This window comes from Haliotis cracherodii, unplaced genomic scaffold (assembly GCF_022045235.1).
Source record: "Haliotis cracherodii isolate W230 unplaced genomic scaffold, xgHalCrac1.p SCAF_15, whole genome shotgun sequence".
NCBI classification, from domain to species: Eukaryota; Metazoa; Mollusca; class Gastropoda; order Lepetellida; family Haliotidae; genus Haliotis; species Haliotis cracherodii.
Window position 1 is genome coordinate 24,589,750 of NW_027266270.1, and position 23,732 is coordinate 24,613,481.

Sequence of the window (23,732 nt, forward strand, 5' to 3'; positions counted from 1 at the left end):
ACGCTGCAAAAACACTAACTTCCCAACTCTGCACAGCGAATTGCGGCGCCTTGGACGAATGGGCTACCCGTGGCCCCATTGAGCACTCAAGGTCAAGGTTACTATAGAGCTTTCTCTTTGGCATATCAGGGACATTTTCTTTTACAGTTTTGACTCTGCTCTTTGCAGAGATTTCTGTTTGATATGGGAAGGCTTTTGTCGCTTTATTTATATTTCTGTGCTAGAACGATAAAATATAGTGAGTACATGTTTCTTAGTCAACAACTACCATCAAGAAGAATGTCACCTTGCCCTACTTTTCAGACCAAGGTCACGAGTCAAAAAATACTTTTCAACGTAACTTTTTGAATATATATGTGTAAGGAATAAGTAAGGATATTTAATGAGTACTTCTGTGCATATCTTTTTCTTTCTACCTTGTTAAAACAGGTTGAAATATGGAAATGTTTGAGAGGACACCATTGTGAAATGGGGCAAGTTAAACTTATGTTTTGCCATAAAGATGGCTAAGGCTAATAATCTGTTAGGAATTTTGTTATTTTGTTACCATAAGCATGATAAGAAAGCATAATGCTTGGCTTAAGGCAAAATAATTTCAAACCTATATTTCTGTGATCACTAAAAGGTGGAATCCAAAGAGTCACCATATAGATAACAGTGGTTATATTACCAACCGTAAGCGTTAGTTGTTTTAAATAAACGCATATTTACTTCGTTTATTTTCACAAACCAATATTATTTTCAAACATGTTTTCAAAACCACAATTATACAACTTTCTAAAAAAGAGAGTTTAGGTCATCTTTGGCACACGAACACGAGCAGTTGCAAATGTAACCCCTACTGTCACCATATGAACTCTAGGGGTTGCAGTAACAACCCTTAGTGTTAACTTTTGAAAGGACTGAATAAATACTTAGTTCATTATCCCAAACAAATATCATTTTTAAACAAGTTTTCAAAAGTCATGTTTATGGACATTATGCCATATCATATTTGGCATGACAGTGTTACATTTGCAATTGCTCGTGCTAGTTTTCAAGGTGTGGTAGTAAAATAGTCTCCAAAATCAATTCAGGAACCACATTAACGAACATGTTGCAGAACAAATTTGGACCAGCCTGAAGCGTGGAATGGTTCAAAAACAGATGATGGCCACTTGCATTTTTTCTGTATCATGACCCCCAATGTCTTTCATCCGTGTATTATGCTCAGTTATTATAGAATATTCATAGAATTGGCAGCAAGCATAAACAGTGAACTAACCTACACCGATAACAAATGTTGTCAAAGGATTCAAGGATTAGAATATTTTATCACGGCCTCTTTCACGCTTTGCCCAAATCGTAATCCCGAATACAGTTGCAACCGCTAGTGATAAGATTAGCAGAGATCGGCATTGGCAGTGTTCATAGTTACACTCAGGGTTAGGTGAACACAAGGGGTTTTAACACCGCATCTGACTTCTTGCAATGCACCATTTAACATTTATCATTCTATTCATAGGATTGAAAGGCTTTTAACATCAGACTTCTAACCCGAAATACCAGTGTACCGGATGTTGTCACGGACAGGTTCTTACCACAAGCAGTGTCGGCCTTTATGTCTGTATGTGCAGCATCCGCCAACGCTGAAGGTAACGTGGATCCATCACAAGCCGCGGCTGTCTTGTCAGCCAAACACACAATGAGGGCCTTCAGAGCCCTGTGAACACAAATGTTCATACAAAGTGTAGGAAGTATTTATTGTGTTCTGTGTAATGAATACCCACAAACTATCCAGATTGGTGATTGCTAAATAAAGAGCCGCACAATAGAGTTGGGCGTGTTTTTACACTCTTCAAAAAAGAGTGAGTGAGTATGGTTTTACGCCGCTTTTAGCAATATTCCAGCAATATCACGGCGGGGGACACCAGAAATGGGCTTCACACATTGTACCCATGTCGGGAATCGAACGCGGAGCTTCGGCGTGGCAAGCGAACGCTTTAACCACTAGGCTACCCAACCGCCCCTCTTCAAAAAAGAAACTCACATGTAGAATGTAGTTCATTGAACCTGACTACACAAAAAATCCGGTATATACATTGGATATATGTTATTGGAAAATGTTGGTGGCCTGATATTCGACAAACGGTGCGTCGAAACGCAGCCATTGTCGATTTGCAATGTCTGAAACGGCATTGATTTCATACTTGTTCAAAAATATCATGGCGGAAAACAGTACAGCGTGGCAGTGGCTATAAAAACGCAATAATGTGTCATTCAGTTGTCAACATTGTTCAAGTTCGAAAATGCCGAGACTCAGCACTGCCGATCGGAACATCGCCGTAGGACGTATCCAAAGAGGGGAATCGCAGTCTTCTGTTGCACGCCACTTCAACGTCCACCACATCAACATTTGCCTCCTTTGGGACCGATACACATAATTCAATTCCAATGCAGTCCGTCCGAGAACCAGCCGACCAAGAGTTACAAGCCCTGCACAGGATCGCTACATTCGACTGTTCCACCTACGTCATCGCAATGCCACAGTTACGGAAACTGCAGGACGCATCCCTGGTTTAGGGAGGATATCGGACCAGACTGTCAGGAACCATCTTCGCAAGGCTGGAATCCGACCGAGGAGACCAGTTATCGTCCCTGTTTTGCAACCGATCCATCGACAGCGACGCTTGCGTTGGCGCCATGCCTTACAGCCTTGAAATTTGAGAAACTGGAGACGAGTGTGTTTTAGCGATGAATCACGATTTCTTCTTTACCGGTGAGATGGAATACAACGTGTTTATCGTCGTCGAAATGAGCGTTTTATACGTGAATTCGACAAATTCGGTGGCGGTAGTGTCATGGTGAGGGGGCCATATCCTACACCACGAGATCTGACTTGGTTGTGGTTCAGGGAAATTTGACAGCAAATCACTACATGAATCAAATTCTTCCACCTCACCTTCTTCCAATCATTGACCGTAAGAGGGAGCTGTTTCAACAGGACATCATTCCACCCCACACAGCTCGTGTCACGGTAGACTACTCAGGCTCGCTGATTTGGTTGATGCAAGTCATCGTATTCCAATTGAGTGGATCGATGCTCATGATGTCAATCACTGGATTATCTGGTCCAGACTCGATTATTTACAGACCGCAGTTATGTATCTGGTATATTGCGGCGTTAAACAACAAACAAACAAACAAAACTTCTGGGAAGAACTCGATCGACGTGTACGTCAACGTCAGAATATGCCGCAGACACTCCTACAACTGGCCAACGCGTTACAAGCAGAATGGTGCAGAATGGTGCAGAATTTCGCAGGACAGAATTCGTACACTTATCCCAAATGAACATTGTACGCATGGCAGATCACACAGGAGTTAGTATTTCACTTTACTTTTTAGTTTACTTTCGCTAACCACACACCCCGCCGTTGTAAGGAACCGAGCCTAAGCAATGGCGTCCCGTGAAGTTGTTTATAAAGCATCAGTTCAACAATGGCATTTCGTGACATTGTCCGATATTTATAAACTAAACAATGGCGTCTCGTCGAGTAGTCCGTAGTGTATCAACTAAACAATGGCGTCTCGTCAGGTTGTCCCTGTTGAATAAACTAAACAATGACATCCTGTGGAGTAATCAGTAATATGTTAAGTTAATAACTAAACAATGTCGTCTCGTCAAGTAGTCCGTAGTGTAGCAACTAAAAATGGCGTCCCGTGGAGTAATCAGTAATATTTTAACTTAACAATGCAATCCCGTAAAGTTGTTAGAAACGTATCATCTAAACTGTGGCACAAAAAAAGCAGAGAAAATGGGGGAAACATCTACTCTGGACGATTTGATTGATTTCCTGGAGTAAATTCCCAACTACTTTACTCCATCTAAATACGTGACTTACGTGCATTTGTTGGCTGCAGGATCCACCGATGCCTTGGCGTAGTCAATCTGGCACTGACAGGTGTCAGTCAAACCCGCACCTAAACAAACAATTGGAGAGTCAATGAATTGTGGTTGCATACAGACAGTGACAACACCAAAAGTATGTATTTTAAACAATGGACTTAAATCCTTACTTGTATTTGATAACATTAGCTGATTTAGTTCTGATAGGTTACAATGACAGACTATCAACCAGTTTAGACATCGCTACCATCTGATTGTATCATATAGTTTTACATGTATACACTGTCAGTAATTATATAGAAATGAATAACACTCAAATTTCTCATTGTACTTTTATAGTTATTTTCATCATAATTTGAAACCAGTAGTATTGTAATACAAACAGCAAGTCGTGTAACCGCATTTGAAATAAGTGTTAGTTTAGCCGCGATCCTCTTTACACAAAAGCCGAGGACTGTAATAATATATTTACAGACTCGTATGTGCACGTCATTACAAAACACTAGCCATTATGGGAAACTCTCCTGCCAAATATGCCCGTGGACCATATTGGCTATTGTAACATCTGCAACGAGTGAACTGTTACTACGTTGTGACTCTCTTCAAGTTAAGATAGTAATATGATATTGATGAATGTATGGTTTGCAATGGAATTTTAGGAACCAAAGGAACGTACTACATGTGGATGATTTAAGATACGTCTCTAGATCTGTGCCGAGCTGAGTTCTTGTCTTGGTGAAGGCAGTCTCCCCTGTGCATCCAGTGTCAGTTGTCGTCCTCAGACATGTAACCACACCTTTTTGGGCGCTGTCATGATTAAAACATATGTTTAATGTATACACTTGAGTGCATTAGGTAATACACAGATTAGTTAATTCGTTTTGATAATTATGTTCTGATGTTCAATTTCATTGACATATATATATGTTCATAAATGATTGCATTTCCGCGCGATGTTGATCTTTCCTTTTCTGTACTAAAGGTACATAAATCTTGCAGAGTATATTTGCAATACCAATGGTTTGCAAGTTGTGAGAAATAGGACATTTTTTTCTGTTTAAATCTCTGATGATATGATAACAAAACACATCTTACGTGCACTCGTCGGTGCTGGTTGTGTCAATACCGTATGCTCTCTGGCAGGAACAGCTACTTGTTTTACCTGCAACGTGAGACAGATACAGTTATCCTTCCACTGTTTATGTGAATAACTAACACTCAGTGTTTCCGCTGAATGTACTTCTTGAAGTAGTGGCGGCGACGAAACCCTTTTGATATACATGCATATATGTCATCACAAATGAATACTCTCCACAATGACATATATATGTACAATACATGCCATTAAACTAACATTGTTTATGGACATACAGAAGTGTTACACAAGTCGTGTATTGTTTGCGTTGGATTTGACCGGACAAAATAAAGGTAACACTTAACAGGTGTCATCAGCGTTTTACATGAATAGAGAAAATGAAATGTAACTTGATCACTAATGCCGTCTGTGTTGGACATAATCAAACACAAGGAAGGACAGTCTTACTACAGGGATCAAGGAAACATGATGTCTTACTGCAAGTGTTGTCTGTGTTGGACATGCGGGGACACAAGGAAGGACATTCGTACGACAGCGATCAAGGAAACATGATATCTTACTGCAAGTGTTGTCTGTGTTGGACATGATAGTCCTTCTCGGGACGGCGGCATCACAGCTCGCTGTTGTTGTTGCATACAAACACGCTATCTTCTTCTCCGTCTCTCTGATCACATACAGTTACTATAGTATAGACACTGACCATAACTACATAAATAAAAGCAACACAAATGATTTCCATAATCACATCACGATTCTGACTACATCATGAGCAAGTGTTAAAGAATCAGATTGTGTTTGGTCACAAATGTTCGCGATAAGGTGAGCGTATACCGCCTCATCGGTAGTATCCGTCACAAACAGGGCACGTCAATTGTTCAACTAAGAAAACAAACCCGGGATCATGTGGGACAAGTCAAAATAGAAAATTGCAGCGGACATAAATTTGGTCACTGGAAGCCTTACAAGCCTTGAATGTTGTAACCCTGGTCAGGCAACGTTTGCGCAACGGTCGTATGTCGCTCTTTGAAATCGTGATAGAGATATTATGTTCGACCACAAAAGTTGGAAAATATAGAAACCAAAAGCTAGACCTGCTGGAATATTGCTCAACATTAAGTAAAAGTTATCCATTGGAAAGTTCAAGTCTAACCAATTGTCATACAGTCTTATGGATAATGTTTCGTCAATCTGAATCTTTATGCAGACATATACATATGAAACTGATGGGGCGTTATCTCGGGTCTCTTTTGGCTCTAGTTCAGGTGAGTAAAACATTGGAAGGGAATTGCCTATTTGACCATTTTTGAATAATACCAGATCATTGATATACCTGAAGATTAAGTTAAACATCTCCACCAAATTCCCGTGCAGATAATGTCTCTTCATATGGATAAAGAAACGAATCAGCTATGGAGGGGAGCACAATCGGTGCCCACGTGAGTGCCTACTTCAATCTTGTCTAAATGTCCTATCCCGAGATTTCACTCTTTGTTATCCATAATGAAGTCCAGTATTACACATGTTTGTTTTCTCAGTAAACTCAAGATAGATGGATGACTTGATTTGTTTTCACGTTTGACAAATATTTTTGAATGTTTGAAGATTTACGTATATCTCTGGTCAGCACCTTTAGTAACAGATGCCCAATTGATCAATGTATAAAGTTTTTCAGTAAGTTGTCGTGTGGCATAGTGAACATTTGAGATGAAAATCAAACCAATCGTTGAAGGCTTTTCAATTCACGTGGCATTAATTCCGACTGTCTCAACTACTTTCTGCGGCTAAGGATTGTGGGTAATCTTTGAGACAGGAATTTGTAGGTAGACTTGCTGGACCAAGCAATGCATTTCTCGTTTATGGCGCTTTGGAATCCAGTACGAAAAAGGAACGGACATGTCTTCAGATTTTAGAGTCAAGCTAAAATTGGACAGAACTGATGCGTAGTCTTTGTAGATTTTTCTTCAGCGAACATCTGGTGTCATCGCTGATCTTCATAGATCCAGTGATATAATTGACACCGTTGCTTTTCCTTCTACGACTAATGGATTCTGTTTCGGCGGATATTTAGTTGGTTATATCTCTGGCATTGACATTTAATATTTTTATGTGGCATTGGATGATATGTCATTTATACCAAAGTCTGTGATCAAACAATTAATATAGCGATGCTTACATATAAAGGTGCGAACAACTATAAACATTTCATAAAGGGCAGCTGTCTGGGACAGAATAGGTTTATTCCAATTCTATTTCCTGTTTCATTTAGGGCATTCTATCAATCAACATCGCATCACTTTATCATTATTATCTTTCCATTCACACATATTCCTAGTCTGACATTTCCACTAAACCAAAAATGGCCCTTATAAGCTTCGGAGAATGAACGAATCACACAATTTGTTGAGCGGCTGGACTTGATAGTCACTTAAAACACATTTCTCTGCATTTAGACATTAACTGCATCATAGACATGACAGCTTGTCCCTCTATGTTACCGCCAATGAACATGTAAAGCGACGCGCCAATGTTAACTTACGTGCACTTATTGGCTCCAGTGACATCGGCGATCAAATACGCTATCTGGCATTGACAAGTGGCTGTTGCTGCTGCAGCTGAAATAATCCACAGCACAACACTGCACTTGCTGACTATGTAGTTGTGAATATGCAGCAAAATGAGGTACACCTCATGCTCCATAAGACAGGGAGGGAATGTTGTTGATAAAGACAAAGATATTTATACACACTTTAATGCAGTTTGATGACAATGAAATATGTTTTATTTATTGTAATACTAGTATTCCTTAAGGCCCAGTCTGTCTATCTGCACATGATTATGCTGGGTTTCTGTACAGTATATTAACGCCTTTGTCGTATCACAACCAGCTGTCCCCACACTTAGATATGAAATAAACAATTTACATTATTATATCTTTCCACATATAGCAATATCAAATGAAGTTGATACTACAGAGTTTATGGCCGGTATACACGATGTCCATTTGTCATTGACGTCTGTATGCATATATAGCCACGTTTTACATTAATAAACCAGGAGATAAAACAACAGACAATAATAAATATATATCTTACCACAAGAATCGGTCCCAAACTTTGTATTCCCTCCTTCAGCCACCAGTTTCAGTGTTCTACTCGTTTCACAACCTGTTCCAGTTTTCCCCTCCAGACATGCAAACTGTTTCTTTAACTCCCTGTTAGAACGAACGAATTGCATACATTGAATGGGTGAATGTTCTTTTACACCACACTGTGTAATAAATACAACTATGTCCTGTAAATAATCAGTTGATAGCACGAACAGCAAAGTGGCATTACTCATGCAGTCCAATTACCATCACATACACTCAGCCAGGTCCCACATTGTAATAACGTGATCCCTCTTTCAACCTGTATTGGGTCCCTGGCACATAGTCTACCTCAAAAGTCACACAAGGTTGTATGTTCCCATGGAGCTGAGACTGATATTCAAGCGGACACCAGGGCCGATTGACCGGGGTTATAATGTTTGGCTTTGAGGAAGCTTTAGGGTCTGGATTTGGCGCATAATAAATATATACATCATACATGTTATTATTACTGTTATAACCATGTACTGATTAGAATAGAAAATGCAGCAAAGAGGGTTTGGGTGATCCTGGCATAGTCAGACTGGTTAGGCTCATCATCAGCTCAGGGACCTTGCCCCCTCTACACGCAGCCCAGACAGAGAATGGGACTTCTCCCAGGAAGCGCTGCCTAGCCTTCTGCATTACCCAGATTGTCAGAAGGGCTGTATTCCTGGTAGAAAACCGGGTACTCTCCCAATGTCAGTCAACAAATTGGGAGGTACCAAACCTAAGGCACAGAGTACAATGGGGAGTCGGACAACTTGGTACTTGGGATGCAAGCGTGACATTTCGAAAGCGAGGTCCGCATATTTGCCATGTTTTTCCTCAATCGTGGCAATAACATTAGTGTCAAAGGGGACAGAAAATTCAATGATATAAATGATTTTATAGGATTTATCAAAAAGGACAAGATTAGGTTTGTTGGCCTGGATACGTCTGAGGCTGTAAATGGGCTAATTCTAAAGAATTTTGTATTTATCTTTTTCCATAACGCCCTCTACATATTCTGGGTCGTAGCATGGGTGTGTCGAAACCACAAGCATGGCGAAGACGGTAATAAAATGATCGAACAACACCATCGTGTCGTTTAAGAAACTTTCTTTGTGCCAAAGCTGGGCATCCACTGACAAATGTGTTGGACAGTCTCATTAAATTCATTACATAATTTACATTTCATAATTACATGTTGATGCAAAATCACACATTGACGGTTATTATTATTATTATTATTATTATTATTATTATTATTATTATTATTATTATTATTATTATTATTATCATCATCATCATCATCATCATCATCATCATCATCATCATCATTATCATTATTATTATTATTATTATTATTATACTCACCCACAGTGGTCGGTGGTGGGGTCAACAATTGTGTAAGCGATTTGGCACTTGCAAACGTCAGTCAATGCTGAAGAAACAGGAAACAGTTGGTGAGACTAACATCATTTGTAATGCCAGGGTTAACAGTAAGAATTGCTGGCAGTGACTGACATTACAATGCTCTGACATAAAGGATGGTATTGGTAATTTTTTAACATGCCCTGACAGAAGGGATGACATATGAAATACATGACATGACAATGTTCAGACACATTGGATGGTATAGGTAATACATGACCATGCCCTGACACAAGGGATGCTACAGGAAATATATGCCAATGCCCTAACAGGAGGGATGGTATAGGTAATACATGGCATTGCCCCAACAAAAGGGATGGTACAGGTGGTACATGATCATGCCCTGAAACAAGTAATGGTAAGGTAAACATGACAATGCCAGCACACAAGAGATTGTACAGGTAATATATGACAATGCTCTAACAGTAGGGATGGTATAGGTAATGTATGACAATGCCAGCACACAAGAGATTGTACAGGTAATATATGACAATGCTCTAACAGTAGGGATGGTATAGGTAATGTATGACAATGCCAGCACACAAGAGATTGTACAGGTAATATATGATAATGCTCTAACAGTAGGGATGGTATAGGTAATGTATGACAATGCCAGCACACAAGAGTTTGTACAGGTAATATATGACAATGCTCTAACAGTAGGGATGGTATAGGTAATACATGACAATGCCCTGACACAAGAGCTGGTATAGGTAATACATGACAATGCCCTGACACAAGGAATGGTATAGGTAATACATGACAATGCCCTGACAGAAGTGATGGTACAGGTAATACATGACAATGTCCTGACACAAGGGATGGTATAGGTAATACATGTCAATGCCCTGACACAAGGGATGGTATAGGTAATACATGACAATGCCCTGACAGAAGTGATGGTACAGGTAATACATGACAATGCCCTGACACAAGGGATGGTATAGGTAATACATGTCAATGCCCTGACAGAAGTGATGGTACAGGTAATACATGACAATGCCCTGACAGAAGTGGTGGTACAGGTAATACATGACAATGCCCGACACAAGGGATGGTATAGGTTACACATGGCAATGCCCTAACACAGGAGATAGTATAGGTAATGCATGACAATGCCCTGACACAAGGGATGGTATAGGTAATACATGACAATGACCTGACACAAGGGATGGTATAGGTAATACATGACAATGACCTGACACAAGGGATGGTATAGGTAATACATGGCAAAGCCCTAACACAGGAGATGGTATAGGTAATGCATGACAATGCCCTGACACAAGGGATGGTATAGGTAATACATGACAATGACCTGACACAAGGGATGGTATAGGTAATACATGACAATGCCCTGACAGAAGTGATGGTACAGGTAATACATGACAATGCCCCGACACAAGGGATGGTATAGGTTACACATGGCAATGCCCTAACACAGGAGATGGTATAGGTAATGCATGACAATGCCCTGACACAAGGGATGGTAAAGGTAATACATGACAATGACCTGACACAAGGGATGGTACAGGTAATACATGACAATGCCCTGACAGAAGTGATGGTACAGGTAATACATGACAATGCCCCGACACAAGGGATGGTATAGGTTACACATGGCAATGCCCTAACACAGGAGATGGTATAGGTAATGCATGACAATGCCCTGACACAAGGGATGGTATAGGTAATACATGACAATGACCTGACACAAGGGATGGTATAGGTAATATATGACAATGCCCTGACAGAAGTGATGGTACAGGTAATACATGTCAATGCCCTAACACAGGGGATGGTACAGGTAATACATGACAATGCCCTGACACAAGGGATGGTATAGGTAATACATGACAATGCCCTGACGAAGGGATTGATGTTTTTGATACTCTAACAGGGATAGCCGTTGTTTATACATGACATTACCTTAAAATCATTTTGGTAATGCTTGAAGGCAGTCAAAATTGCATTTCATGAATCATGGCACATTCTGTTGAATGGGTAGTAGCATTATACATGTATTAGTAGTATTATCATTTCCAAATGTTCGTTCTAGGGTGTTACATGTTGGTATATAGAGGTTATCACGCGAGTGTCTTTGGGGATGGTAAATATTCTGTATTAGGAACAAACATTGTATTCAGCGATCCTTGGAAACACTGAAAGTAGTCACTACGTGACCTTTGATATTTGCTTCTCTGTCCGTATATGGCCTAAACGGGTATCGATTTTATCCGTTGGCTTTATCTTGCCGATAAACCTACTCATTATATGATAAAGTATGGAATGTGCATACAGAATACATAACAGTTAGATAGGGATTTGACCGTATACAACAATATGCCCTTGTAAGAATGTTGGGGAATGTCACGAAAAGGACACTCATCACAATACAGTTTCTACAACGGATATGGCTACCCACTGACACCATAGAGAGATAGAGATAGATAGAGATAGGTTACTCACTAACGAGATACAGCTGCCACTCATCTGTTGTGACCTTAATAGTTCCTACAACGGATATGGCTACTCACTGACAGCATATAGTCAGCTCTCATCTTATGTTACCTCAATACTGTAGTTTCTTCCATGGATATGGCTACTCACTGACAGCATATAGTCAGCTCTCATCTTATGTAACATCAATACTGCAGTTTCTTCCATGGATATAGCTACTCCCCGACAGCATATAGTCAGCTCTCATCTTAATTTACCTGAATAGTTTCTCACATATATATATATATATATATATATATATATATTTATATATATATATATATATATATATATATATATATATATATATATATATATATATATATATATATATATATATATATATATATATATATATATATATATATATATATATATTTATATATATATATATGGCTTCTTATTGACAGAACAATCAGCTCCCATTTCATAAAACTTAATAATTTACATAGCGGATATGCTTCCTCAATCGTCAAGGGCTTCGCAAGTAGCGTCCCTCAACAAGACGTGCCAGAAACCTGTAATCGTGGGTTCGAATCCGATATATTTTGTGTTCACTTAATTGTGTCTACAACTACCAGCATTGTCACCATTCATTTTGTGTTCGCGTAATTGTGTCTACAACTACCAGCATTGTCACCATTCATTTTGTGTTCACTTAATAGATTATACAACTACCAGCATTGTCACCTCTCATTTTGTGTTCACTTGATATTGTCTACAACTACCAGCATTGTCACCATTCATTTTGTGTTCACGTAATTATGTCTTCAACTACCAGCATTGTCACCATTCATTTTGTATTAGCTTAATAGTGTCTACAACTACTTGCATTGTCGCCTCTCATTTTGTGTTTACTAAATAGTGTCTACAACTACCAGCATTGTCGCCTCTCATTTTGTGTTTACTTAATAGTGTCTACAACTACCAGCATTGTCACCATTCATTTTGTGTTTACTAAATAGTGTCTACAACTACCAGCATTGTCACCTCTCATTTTGTGTTCACTTAATAGATTCTACAACTACAAGCATTGTCACCTCTCATTTTGTGTTCACTTAATAGTGTCTACAACTACCAGCATTTTCACCAATAATTTTGTGTTCACTTAATAGTGTCTACAACTACCAGCATTGTCGCCTCTCATTTTGTGTTTACTAAATAGTGTCTACAACTACCAGCATTGTCGCCTCTCATTTTGTGTTTACTAAATAGTGTCTACAACTACCAGCATTGTCGCCTCTCATTTTGTGTTTACTTAATAGTGTCTACAACTATCAGCATTGTCGCCTCTCATTTTGTGTTTACTAAATAGTGTCTACAACTACCAGCATTGTCGCCTCTCATTTTGTGTTTACTTAATAGTGTCTACAACTACCAGCATTGTCACCAATAATTTTGTGTTTACTAAATAGTGTCTACAACTACCAGCATTGTCGCCTCTCATTTTGTGTTTACTAAATAGTGTCTACAACTACCAGCATTGTCGCCTCTCATTTTGTGTTTACTAAATAGTGTCTACAACTACCAGCATTGTCGCCTCTCATTTTGTGTTTACTAAATAGTGTCTACAACTACCAGCATTGTCACCATTCATTTTGTGTTTACTAAATAGTGTCTACAACTACTTGCATTGTCACCTCTCATTTTGTGTTCACTTAATAGATTCTACAACTACCAGCATTGTCACCTCTCATTTTGTGTTCACTTAATAGTGTCTACAACTACCAGCATTGTCACCATTCATTTTGTGTTCACTTAATTGTGTCTACAACTACCAGCATTGTCGCCTCTCATTTTGTGTTCACTTAATAGTGTCTACAACTACTTGCATTGTCGCCTCTCATTTTGTGTTTACTAAATAGTGTCTACAACTACCAGCATTGTTACCTCTCATTTTGTGTTTACTTAATAGTGTCTACAACTACCAGCATTGTCGCCTCTCATTTTGTGTTTACTAAATAGTGTCTACAACTACCAGCATTGTTGCCTCTCATTTTGTGTTTACTTAATAGTGTCTACAACTACCAGCATTGTCGCCTCTCATTTTGTATTAGCTTAATAGTGTCTACAACTACTTGCATTGTCGCCTCTCATTTTGTGTTTACTAAATAGTGTCTACAACTACCAGCATTGTCGCCTCTCATTTTGTGTTTACTTAATAGTGTCTACAACTACTTGCATTGTCGCCTCTCATTTTGTGTTTACTAAATAGTGTCTACAACTACCAGCATTGTCGCCTCTCATTTTGTGTTTACTTAATAGTGTCTACAACTACTTGCATTGTCGCCTCTCATTTTGTGTTTACTAAATAGTGTCTACAACTACCAGCATTGTCGCCTCTCATTTTGTGTTTACTTAATAGTGTCTACAACTACCAGCATTGTCACCATTCATTTTGTGTTTACTAAATAGTGTCTACAACTACCAGCATTGTCACCTCTCATTTTGTGTTCACTTAATAGATTCTACAACTACCAGCATTGTCACCTCTCATTTTGTGTTCACTTAATAGTGTCTACAACTACCAGCATTTTCACCATTTTTTTTGTGTTCACTTAATAGTGTCTACAACTACCAGCATTGTCACCATTCATTTTGTGTTCACTTAATAGTGTCTACAACTACCAGCATTGTCGCCTCTCATTTTGTGTTTACTTAATAGTGTCTCCAACTACTTGCATTGTCGCCTCTCATTTTGTGTTTACTAAACAGTGTCTACAACTACCAGCATTGTCGCCTCTCATTTTGTGTTTACTTAATAGTGTCTACAACTACCAGCATTGTCACCAATATTTTTGTGTTTACTAAATAGTGTCTACAACTACCAGCATTGTCGCCTCTCATTTTGTGTTTACTAAATAGTGTCTACAACTACAAGCATTGTCGCCTCTCATTTTGTGCTTACTTAATAGTGTCTACAACTACCAGCATTGTCGCCTCTCATTTTGTGTTTACTAAATAGTGTCTACAACTACCAGCATTGTCACCATTCATTTTGTGTTTACTAAATAGTGTCTACAACTACCAGCATTGTCACCATTCATTTTGTGTTCACTTAATAGATTCTACAACTACAAGCATTGTCACCTCTCATTTTATGTTCACTTAATAGTGTCTACAACTACTTGCATTGTCGCCTCTCATTTTGTGTTTACTAAATAGTGTCTACAACTACCAGCATTGTTACCTCTCATTTTGTGTTTACTTAATAGTGTCTACAACTACCAGCATTGTCGCCTCTCATTTTGTGTTTACTAAATAGTGTCTACAACTACCAGCATTGTTGCCTCTCATTTTGTGTTTACTAAATAGTGTCTACAACTACCAGCATTGTCGCCTCTCATTTTGTATTAGCTTAATAGTGTCTACAACTACTTGCATTGTCGCCTCTCATTTTGTGTTTACTAAATAGTGTCTACAACTACCAGCATTGTCGCCTCTCATTTTGTGTTTACTTAATAGTGTCTACAACTACTTGCATTGTCGCCTCTCATTTTGTGTTTACTAAATAGTGTCTACAACTACCAGCATTGTCGCCTCTCATTTTGTGTTTACTTAATAGTGTCTCCAACTACTTGCATTGTCGCCTCTCATTTTGTGTTTACTAAATAGTGTCTACAACTACCAGCATTGTCGCCTCTCATTTTGTGTTTACTTAATAGTGTCTACAACTACCAGCATTGTCACCATTCATTTTGTGTTTACTAAATAGTGTCTACAACTACCAGCATTGTCACCTCTCATTTTGTGTTCACTTAATAGATTCTACAACTACAAGCATTGTCACCTCTCATTTTGTGTTCACTTAATAGTGTCTACAACTACCAGCATTTTCACCATTTTTTTTGTGTTCACTTAATAGTGTCTACAACTACCAGCATTGTCACCATTCATTTTGTGTTCACTTAATAGTGTCTACAACTACCAGCATTGTCGCCTCTCATTTTGTGTTTACTTAATAGTGTCTCCAACTACTTGCATTGTCGCCTCTCATTTTGTGTTTACTAAATAGTGTCTACAACTACCAGCATTGTCGCCTCTCATTTTGTGTTTACTTAATAGTGTCTACAACTACCAGCATTGTCACCAATATTTTTGTGTTTACTAAATAGTGTCTACAACTACCAGCATTGTCGCCTCTCATTTTGTGTTTACTAAATAGTGTCTACAACTATCAGCATTGTCGCCTCTCATTTTGTGCTTACTTAATAGTGTCTACAACTACCAGCATTGTCGCCTCCCATTTTGTGTTTACTAAATAGTGTCTACAACTACCAGCATTGTCACCATTCATTTTGTGTTTACTAAATAGTGTCTACAACTACCAGCATTGTCACCTCTCATTTTGTGTTCACTTAATAGATTCTACAACTACAAGCATTGTCACCTCTCATTTTGTGTTCACTTAATAGTGTCTACAACTACCAGCATTTTCACCATTTTTTTTGTGTTTACTTAATAGTGTCTACAACTACCAGCATTGTCACCAATAATTTTGTGTTCACTTAATAGTGTCTACAACTACCAGCATTGTCGCCTCTCATTTTGTGTTTACTTAATAGTGTCTCCAACTACTTGCATTGTCGCCTCTCATTTTGTGTTTACTAAATAGTGTCTACAACTACCAGCGTTGTCGCCTCTCATTTTGTGTTTACTTAATAGTGTCTACAACTACCAGCATTGTCACCAATATTTTTGTGTTTACTAAATAGTGTCTACAACTACCAGCATTGTCGCCTCTCATTTTGTGTTTACTAAATAGTGTCTACAACTACCAGCATTGTCGCCTCTCATTTTGTGTTTACTTAATAGTGTCTACAACTACCAGCATTGTCGCCTCTCATTTTGTGTTTACTAAATAGATTCTACAACTACCAGCATTGTCACCATTCATTTTGTGTTTACTAAATAGTGTCTACAACTACTTGCATTGTCACCATTCATTTTGTGTTCACTTAATAGATTCTACAACTACCAGCATTGTCACCTCTCATTTTGTGTTCACTTAATAGTGTCTACAACTACTTGCATTTTCACCATTTATTTTGTGTTTACTTAATAGTGTCTACAACTACCAGTATTGTCACCAATAATTTTGTGTTCACTTAATAGTGTCTACAACTACCAGCATTGTCACCATTCATTTTGTGTTCACTTAATTGTGTCTACAACTACCAGCATTGTCGCCTCTCATTTTGTGTTCACTTAATAGATTCTACAACTACCAGCATTGTCGCCTCTCATTTTGTATTAGCTTAATAGTTCCTTCAACGGACATGACTACGCACTGGCATCACAGTATTTTCATGCCTAAAACGATGATTTATACTCACAGTCTGTACAAGTTGAATCTATTTTTGCATTAGCTGTTGTGGCCACGCTGTTTCTCTTGGCAGTTCCATCACAGGCTGTAGAGGAGCACGCCCAGAGGCAGTTCATCACTACTTTCAGAGAACTGTATCAAGTCACAAATACTTCAGCTAATACTCATGAATGAATTAATAGTCTTTCATCGGTTGAACTAATTTCTAAATTTGATCTTATCTGTCTGCCAAAAAACCAAAATGCTTTATTTGCCCGAACTTAATCACAGTGGTGTTTAATGTGTTAAAATATCATTAAAGAAATAATAACGCCATTAAATATTATTTGGCAAAGATGTGTCAATATTTGGATTTGAAGGTACTGGCACAATGATAAATACAGTGGGACTGATACTTATCTCTGGGTATAATTCCCTGTATAGCATACTTTATATTGATATATACTACCGCGCATATACCAACATTATTCCCTAAAATTTCATTCGATTCATTTAAAAGGCAAACATTTTTAAATAGTAAAAAAAACAAGAACACAACAACACCACAACGACATATTTACCATACAGATCGAGTGAATCAGCAGGGATTAATCGTTTGCTGTCAAGGCAAAATTAATTACATAATTTCCAAGTCTGTTTTCTGTACTTTTTTACCACTAGAAAGAAGGAAAAATACTCACTCGCACAGGACAGATGACGACTTCATGAAGTTGACCTGACATTGGCACACGTCTTCAAGGGCTGAAATCGAATACATATGAGAGTATAGACGATATTTAAGATCAAGTTTGTAGCACATTTAGTGAGTGGGTCGGTTTTTTAACCGTTTTTAACAATACTCCAGCAATATCCCGGCGTGACGAGCAAACGCTTTAACCAATTGGCTTCCCCTCCGCCCCTTGTACCACGAAATCATGTCCTGGCGGTACCCAACACTACAAATAAGGAAATTATTGATTCACACATGACCATTGAAAACAAATATTCTGATAGGTTAATCTATGGTTACAAATATAAAAAACACCCATGCCAATAGAGTCAATTTCACAAATATGCGTTCCTCGTGGTTGGTAAACAGGTTTGAATATAGATTACAAATTCTGATCTGCTCTTCCTACAACGTACGAAGTATGTGTGTACACTTTGGACAGAAAACGTGAGGAAAATGTACAACGTGCGTGTCACAGCTTTCAGGGATAGTTTTGAGATTGAAAATTGACGCTTCTCGGACTGTGACGTCACGATTGCTGAGGTGCTCTCTGTGAAGAATATGCTGATGCCAGAATATTGGCGTGTGGTGAAGATCAAAGGCAAATCGAACTGACACATTTTTATTTTATCTGCATGTAATCAATGTGTGTGAGTGAAGAAGAAAGAAGTGTGGAAGATATAACTGGAACTTGAACATGCATAAGAACAATTCGTGTAGTGTGAATAATTTGTGATTTTCTTGTCAAGAGATATGAAAAACAAAAGTTTGATCATAAAGACACATCTATTGGTTAGAGGCGGATTATCAACGATGATTCTGTAATTCAGCTCAGCAGCCAACACAAAGCACCATGTCGACACATCCATCTTCCCCTATTATCTTCGTGTACACCAAAAGATTCGTAATGAATTTCATGGTAGATAGTTTTATTTTCAATGTAGAACTATGTGAGAAGTATATTTGATTGCAGGTTTATGTATGTACAAAGTCTTGTTGTGTGATGTTATTCTATTCAGTCAAATCTACAGATGGCATCACTCTACTCTGATAGCAACAGTGTGTTCATCTCCAAATTCAATCACAGAAATGTTGAGTATTAACAGTAGCATTTATCAGCATTTAATGTACCTACACCTACCAACTCTCCAAGATTAAACAGGATTTTCGCTACAGCTACCAACTCTCCAAGATTGACCAAGATTTTACCTACAGTTACCAACTCTCCCAGATTTAACCAGGATTTTAGCTACACCTACAAACTCTCCAAGATTTAATCAGGATTTTACCTACAGTTACCAACTCTCCAAGATTACCCAGGATTTTAGCTACAGTTACCAACTCTCCAAGATTTAACCAGGATTTTACCTCAAGTTACCAACTCTCCAAGATTTAACCAGGATATTACCTACACCTACCAACTCTCCAAGATTTAACCAGGATTTTACCTACAGTTACCAACTCTCCAAGATTTAACCATGATTTTACCTACACCTACTCTCCAAGATTTAACCAGGATTTTACCTACACCTACCAACTCCCCCAGATTTAACCAGGATTATATCTCCAGCTACCAACTCTCCAGATTAACCAGGATTTTACCTACAGTTACCAGCTCTCTAAGATTTAACCAGGATTATACCTCCAGCTAACAGCTCTCTAAGATTAACCAGGACTTTACCTACACCTTCACGCTCTCCAAGATTAAACCAGGATTTTACCTACACCTACCAGCTCTCCAAGATTAAACCTGGACTTTACCTACACCTACCAACTCTCAAAGGTATAACCAGAATTGTATCTTAACCCACCAGCTCTCCAAAGGTTCATATATTTTATAAATGCCTACCAGCTCTCCAAGATTTGACTGTATTTTATCTTCTCACACCAGCTCTCCAAAGGTTCATCTTTTTTTACCCGTCAGCTCTACAAGGTTGACCTGTATTTTATCTTTAACCGTCAAATCTCAAAGGTTTACCTGTATTTTATCTTTAACCGTCAAATCTCAAAGGTTGACCTGTCTTTTATCTTTAACCATCAAATCTCAAAGGTTTACCTGTATTTTATCTTTAACCGTCAAATCTCAAAGGTTGACCTGTATTTTATCTTTAACCGTCAAATCTCAAAGGTTGACCTGTATTTTATCTTTAACCGTCAAATCTCAAAGGTTGACCTGTATTTCATCTTTAACCGTCAAATCTCAAAGGTTGACCTGTATTTTATCTTTAACCGTCAAATCTCAAAGGTTGACCTGTATTTTATCTTTAACCATCAAATCTCAAAGGATGACCTGTATTTTATCTTTAACCGGCAAATATCAAAGGTTGACCTGTATTTTATCTTTAACCGTCAAATCTCAAAGGTTCACTTGTATTTTATTTTTAACCGTCAAATCTCAAAGGTTGACCTGTATTTTATCTTTTACCGTCAAATCTCAAAGGTTGACCTGTATTTTATCTTTAACCGTCAAATCTCAAAGGTTGACCTGTATTTTATCCTCACACACCAGCTCTCCAAAAAGGGCATCTGTGGTTTATATATGCCTACCAGCTCGCAAAGGTTTACCTGTATTCTATCTTTACCCGCCAGCTCTTCAAACTTTAATTTGCATGTTATCTTCACACACCAGCTCTCCAAAGTTAATCTGTATTTATCTACACCGACCAGCTCTCCAGGGTCTACTTTGTATCTCATTTAAACTCATCAAATCGAAAAAGAGTAAACTTAATTCAGTCGACATCATCAAGATACAGTTGAACTCACTGCACGTTAAATCTGTTTCATGCGTTGCCTGGTCCTCAACCAGTGTTTTGATGGTCTTAGAACCCCCGCATCCGGTAGTATCTGTCGTATCGTACAGGCACTGGTAATAAGTCACTAGTGTACTGCAATAAAAAAACATCAGCGTGTCTCATACCTTGCGTCCTTACACCTAGGCAGTAATGGTCGTCACACATGATTAATACGTTAAAGCAGTCAACACTTGATGCTGTATGCCAAAGCATTGTGCTTCATTACATGAAATTATTTACTGCAATGATCAAAGGTTAGTAGCACTGAGTCCACGTACGTTTTTCACCAAATGCTTTATGTTATTCAAAAGGGTGGCGCTCGTCTTATTATATACAAACGGATGAAACCAATGTATAGTTACATATTCAACCCTTATATACATTCAAAATATATACACGTATTCAATATATATACACGTATTCAATATATATACACGTATTTAATATAAACACGTGTGCAGGACGTACGTGCATGTTGTTGCTGCTGGGGCAAAAGGAATCACACAATCTTTACAAATTCCGGCACTTGCATAAGCTGAAACAAGACAAGAAACTCGATAATAACTGGTGACATAGAAGCAGAGAAACTGGGAACATGGATAAACTGGAATGACACTATTTGACCCGTCGTACATCATCAACAATATTGGGAGAGATAGATAATGATGGCGACAAAGAGAGACAGTGGGTGATAGCGAGGCACTACTACTTACTGGCAGGGCAGCCTGTTGTACCATCCATAGCGCTCTTAATACTACCGGCATAGGTGTGACGAGCCGTTCCATCACACGATGCAGTTGATGACTTTATAACACAGTCCAAGTTGGTCTTCAGAGCGCTGTAAATGACGTGATTATAATTTTATAAGTAATATTACGATTCATAATTGTATACTGAGGCATGTATTGTTTCTACCTATGGCACACTCCGCCTTACCCCGTGAAGATCCGGGGTAGAAATAATTTTCAGCAAACCCATACTTGTCTTAAGAGTAGACACACGGGGTCGGGTAGTCAGGATCGCTGATGCATGTCATCATATCCAAATTGCATATATCGATGCTCATGATGTTAATCACTGGATTGTCTATGTACAGACGGCCGTCATATAGCTCGGACATTGCAGAGTTCGGCGTTAAACAAGAAACAAACATAGTGACAGTCCTTAATTTGTATTATATATGTAACAGTATGTTTGTCGGCTTATAAACATTATGGCCTGCCGGCAAAATGATCTCTCTTAAAATTTCACGTTGCTATTCTTACTCTAAATCATACATACCTGCACTTTTTAGTGTCAGTGTCGATGACAGTCGATGCATAGTCTATTTCACATAAACACGTTGTAGTCAAAGCTGAAATACAACAGATGTGTAATGTTAAATGTTATACTTTGAAAAGTGATCATGGTTAGGAAAAAAACATAAAGATTCACAATGCCATAAATAATGCTTGTGAAGAGTGATCATACTTTTAAATATTCTTTTGTCCTTGTGATGCAAAGAAAAGCGAGGAGAAGAATCAACTGAAACGTAGTTTTCAAAATTCATTACCGCCAAAACATGTATCGCGGAAGCTTTAGTGAGGTCATATATTCAATATATATTACCCCTAGGGTTAGACATAACAGAGTTAATCAAAATCATATGTGCACTGGCGCAAATATCACTGCTCGTGCACCAGGTTATGGTTTCCGTCATTCAAAAGGCATAGTTGATGTCATTCGAATCTTATTGTGGCGTAAGGTCGAAATTACATCACACTAGGTCAATGTTACAGCTGAATATTGTTGACGTCATTCGACAAATTGTGTTTTTCTGAGACATAGGTGGTGATCAGTGTCTTTTTCTAAACAGAATCAAGAAATAATGGGTAAAAAACCAGTTATGTGCCCTACTGATGAGCATGTCCTGCTCTAAGACAATTGACATAAACAATTAAAGATTGTTTGTTGCTGAAAATCTTTACTTACGACAGTTAGTGGTACCGATATCGTCAAGGGAAGCCTTAGCAACTGCGGCCAAGGTCCATGGCTTTGTAGCGCCGTCACAACCACTGACTGTCTCGCCAGCCAAACATGACACGTAGGTTTTCAAAGCGCTGTAAATTATCGTAAAGTTATGACATCATTTGTATCTGGTCACTTGCTTTTTCAGTTCAGCTCGACATCGTTTCGACACGTGACCAGTTTCATGCTATCATCAAGTCAGATTAATTTCAGATTTGTCAAGATGATCCTGACTTGCATCCAGCGTCAAGAATGTACTTAATAAATCATCGTTGCCTTAACGGATAAGGGGGTATGGGGATTGTTTGATAGTCTATTGTTTTTGTCATAAAAGAGAAATATTACAATCATAATTCAGGAATAATATCAAGATCTATTTTATTAATAGTATAGCTTATACATGTCACAGCCAGTATAATTATTAACATTTATTTTAAAACTCAGTACCATAATCTAAGTTACCGAACCAGTTTAGCTTGGAAGTTAGTAATCTGTACCAGTAGCATGCTGTTAGTAAGTGGGGCGCCTTCTTTTCTCATGCAATATATTATATACTTCAGCTGTTACCTGCCTCACTAACAATAAAATGGCAAAGGCAACTTGCCCAAGCACACCATTCCTAGATTTTTCCTTGGGGCTTTCCGTGTCTGTGTCTCGTTCAGGACGTGAATAAAGGGGATAAAATCCTTTCTTAATCATCCGCTATTGTACTTCCTTCACATAATGTAGAGAATGTTTGACATTCCTTTGCATGTGTTTATGAAAGATGCAACTGGTGGGGCAGGATACGCTCACCTTTCACGAACGCTGGGTTTCATCACTATTTGATAGTGATTCACAAACACATGCTCATGATATATTCGTGTTTTGTCGCTTT

The 23,732-nt window shown here is 38.4% G+C and overlaps 1 protein-coding gene across 1 annotated transcript in view; it reads right to left on the minus strand.

Annotated features, from left to right (window-relative positions):
• LOC139462407 (G surface protein, allelic form 168-like) overlaps nt 1-23,732 on the minus strand; it is a 162,075-nt gene that overhangs the window by 74,186 nt on the left and 64,157 nt on the right. The window contains exons 39-53 of the mRNA XM_071244103.1: nt 22,820-22,947; nt 22,130-22,202; nt 21,562-21,686; nt 21,317-21,383; nt 20,820-20,941; nt 18,028-18,088; nt 17,358-17,479; nt 9,469-9,535; nt 8,078-8,196; nt 7,522-7,597; nt 5,546-5,649; nt 4,985-5,051; nt 4,566-4,696; nt 3,885-3,963; nt 1,581-1,702 (exon numbers count right to left, since the gene is read on the minus strand). Of these exons, the coding sequence (XP_071100204.1) occupies nt 1,581-1,702; nt 3,885-3,963; nt 4,566-4,696; nt 4,985-5,051; nt 5,546-5,649; nt 7,522-7,597; nt 8,078-8,196; nt 9,469-9,535; nt 17,358-17,479; nt 18,028-18,088; nt 20,820-20,941; nt 21,317-21,383; nt 21,562-21,686; nt 22,130-22,202; nt 22,820-22,947 (1,463 nt within the window). The remainder of the gene's footprint in view (nt 1-1,580; nt 1,703-3,884; nt 3,964-4,565; nt 4,697-4,984; nt 5,052-5,545; nt 5,650-7,521; nt 7,598-8,077; nt 8,197-9,468; nt 9,536-17,357; nt 17,480-18,027; nt 18,089-20,819; nt 20,942-21,316; nt 21,384-21,561; nt 21,687-22,129; nt 22,203-22,819; nt 22,948-23,732) is intronic.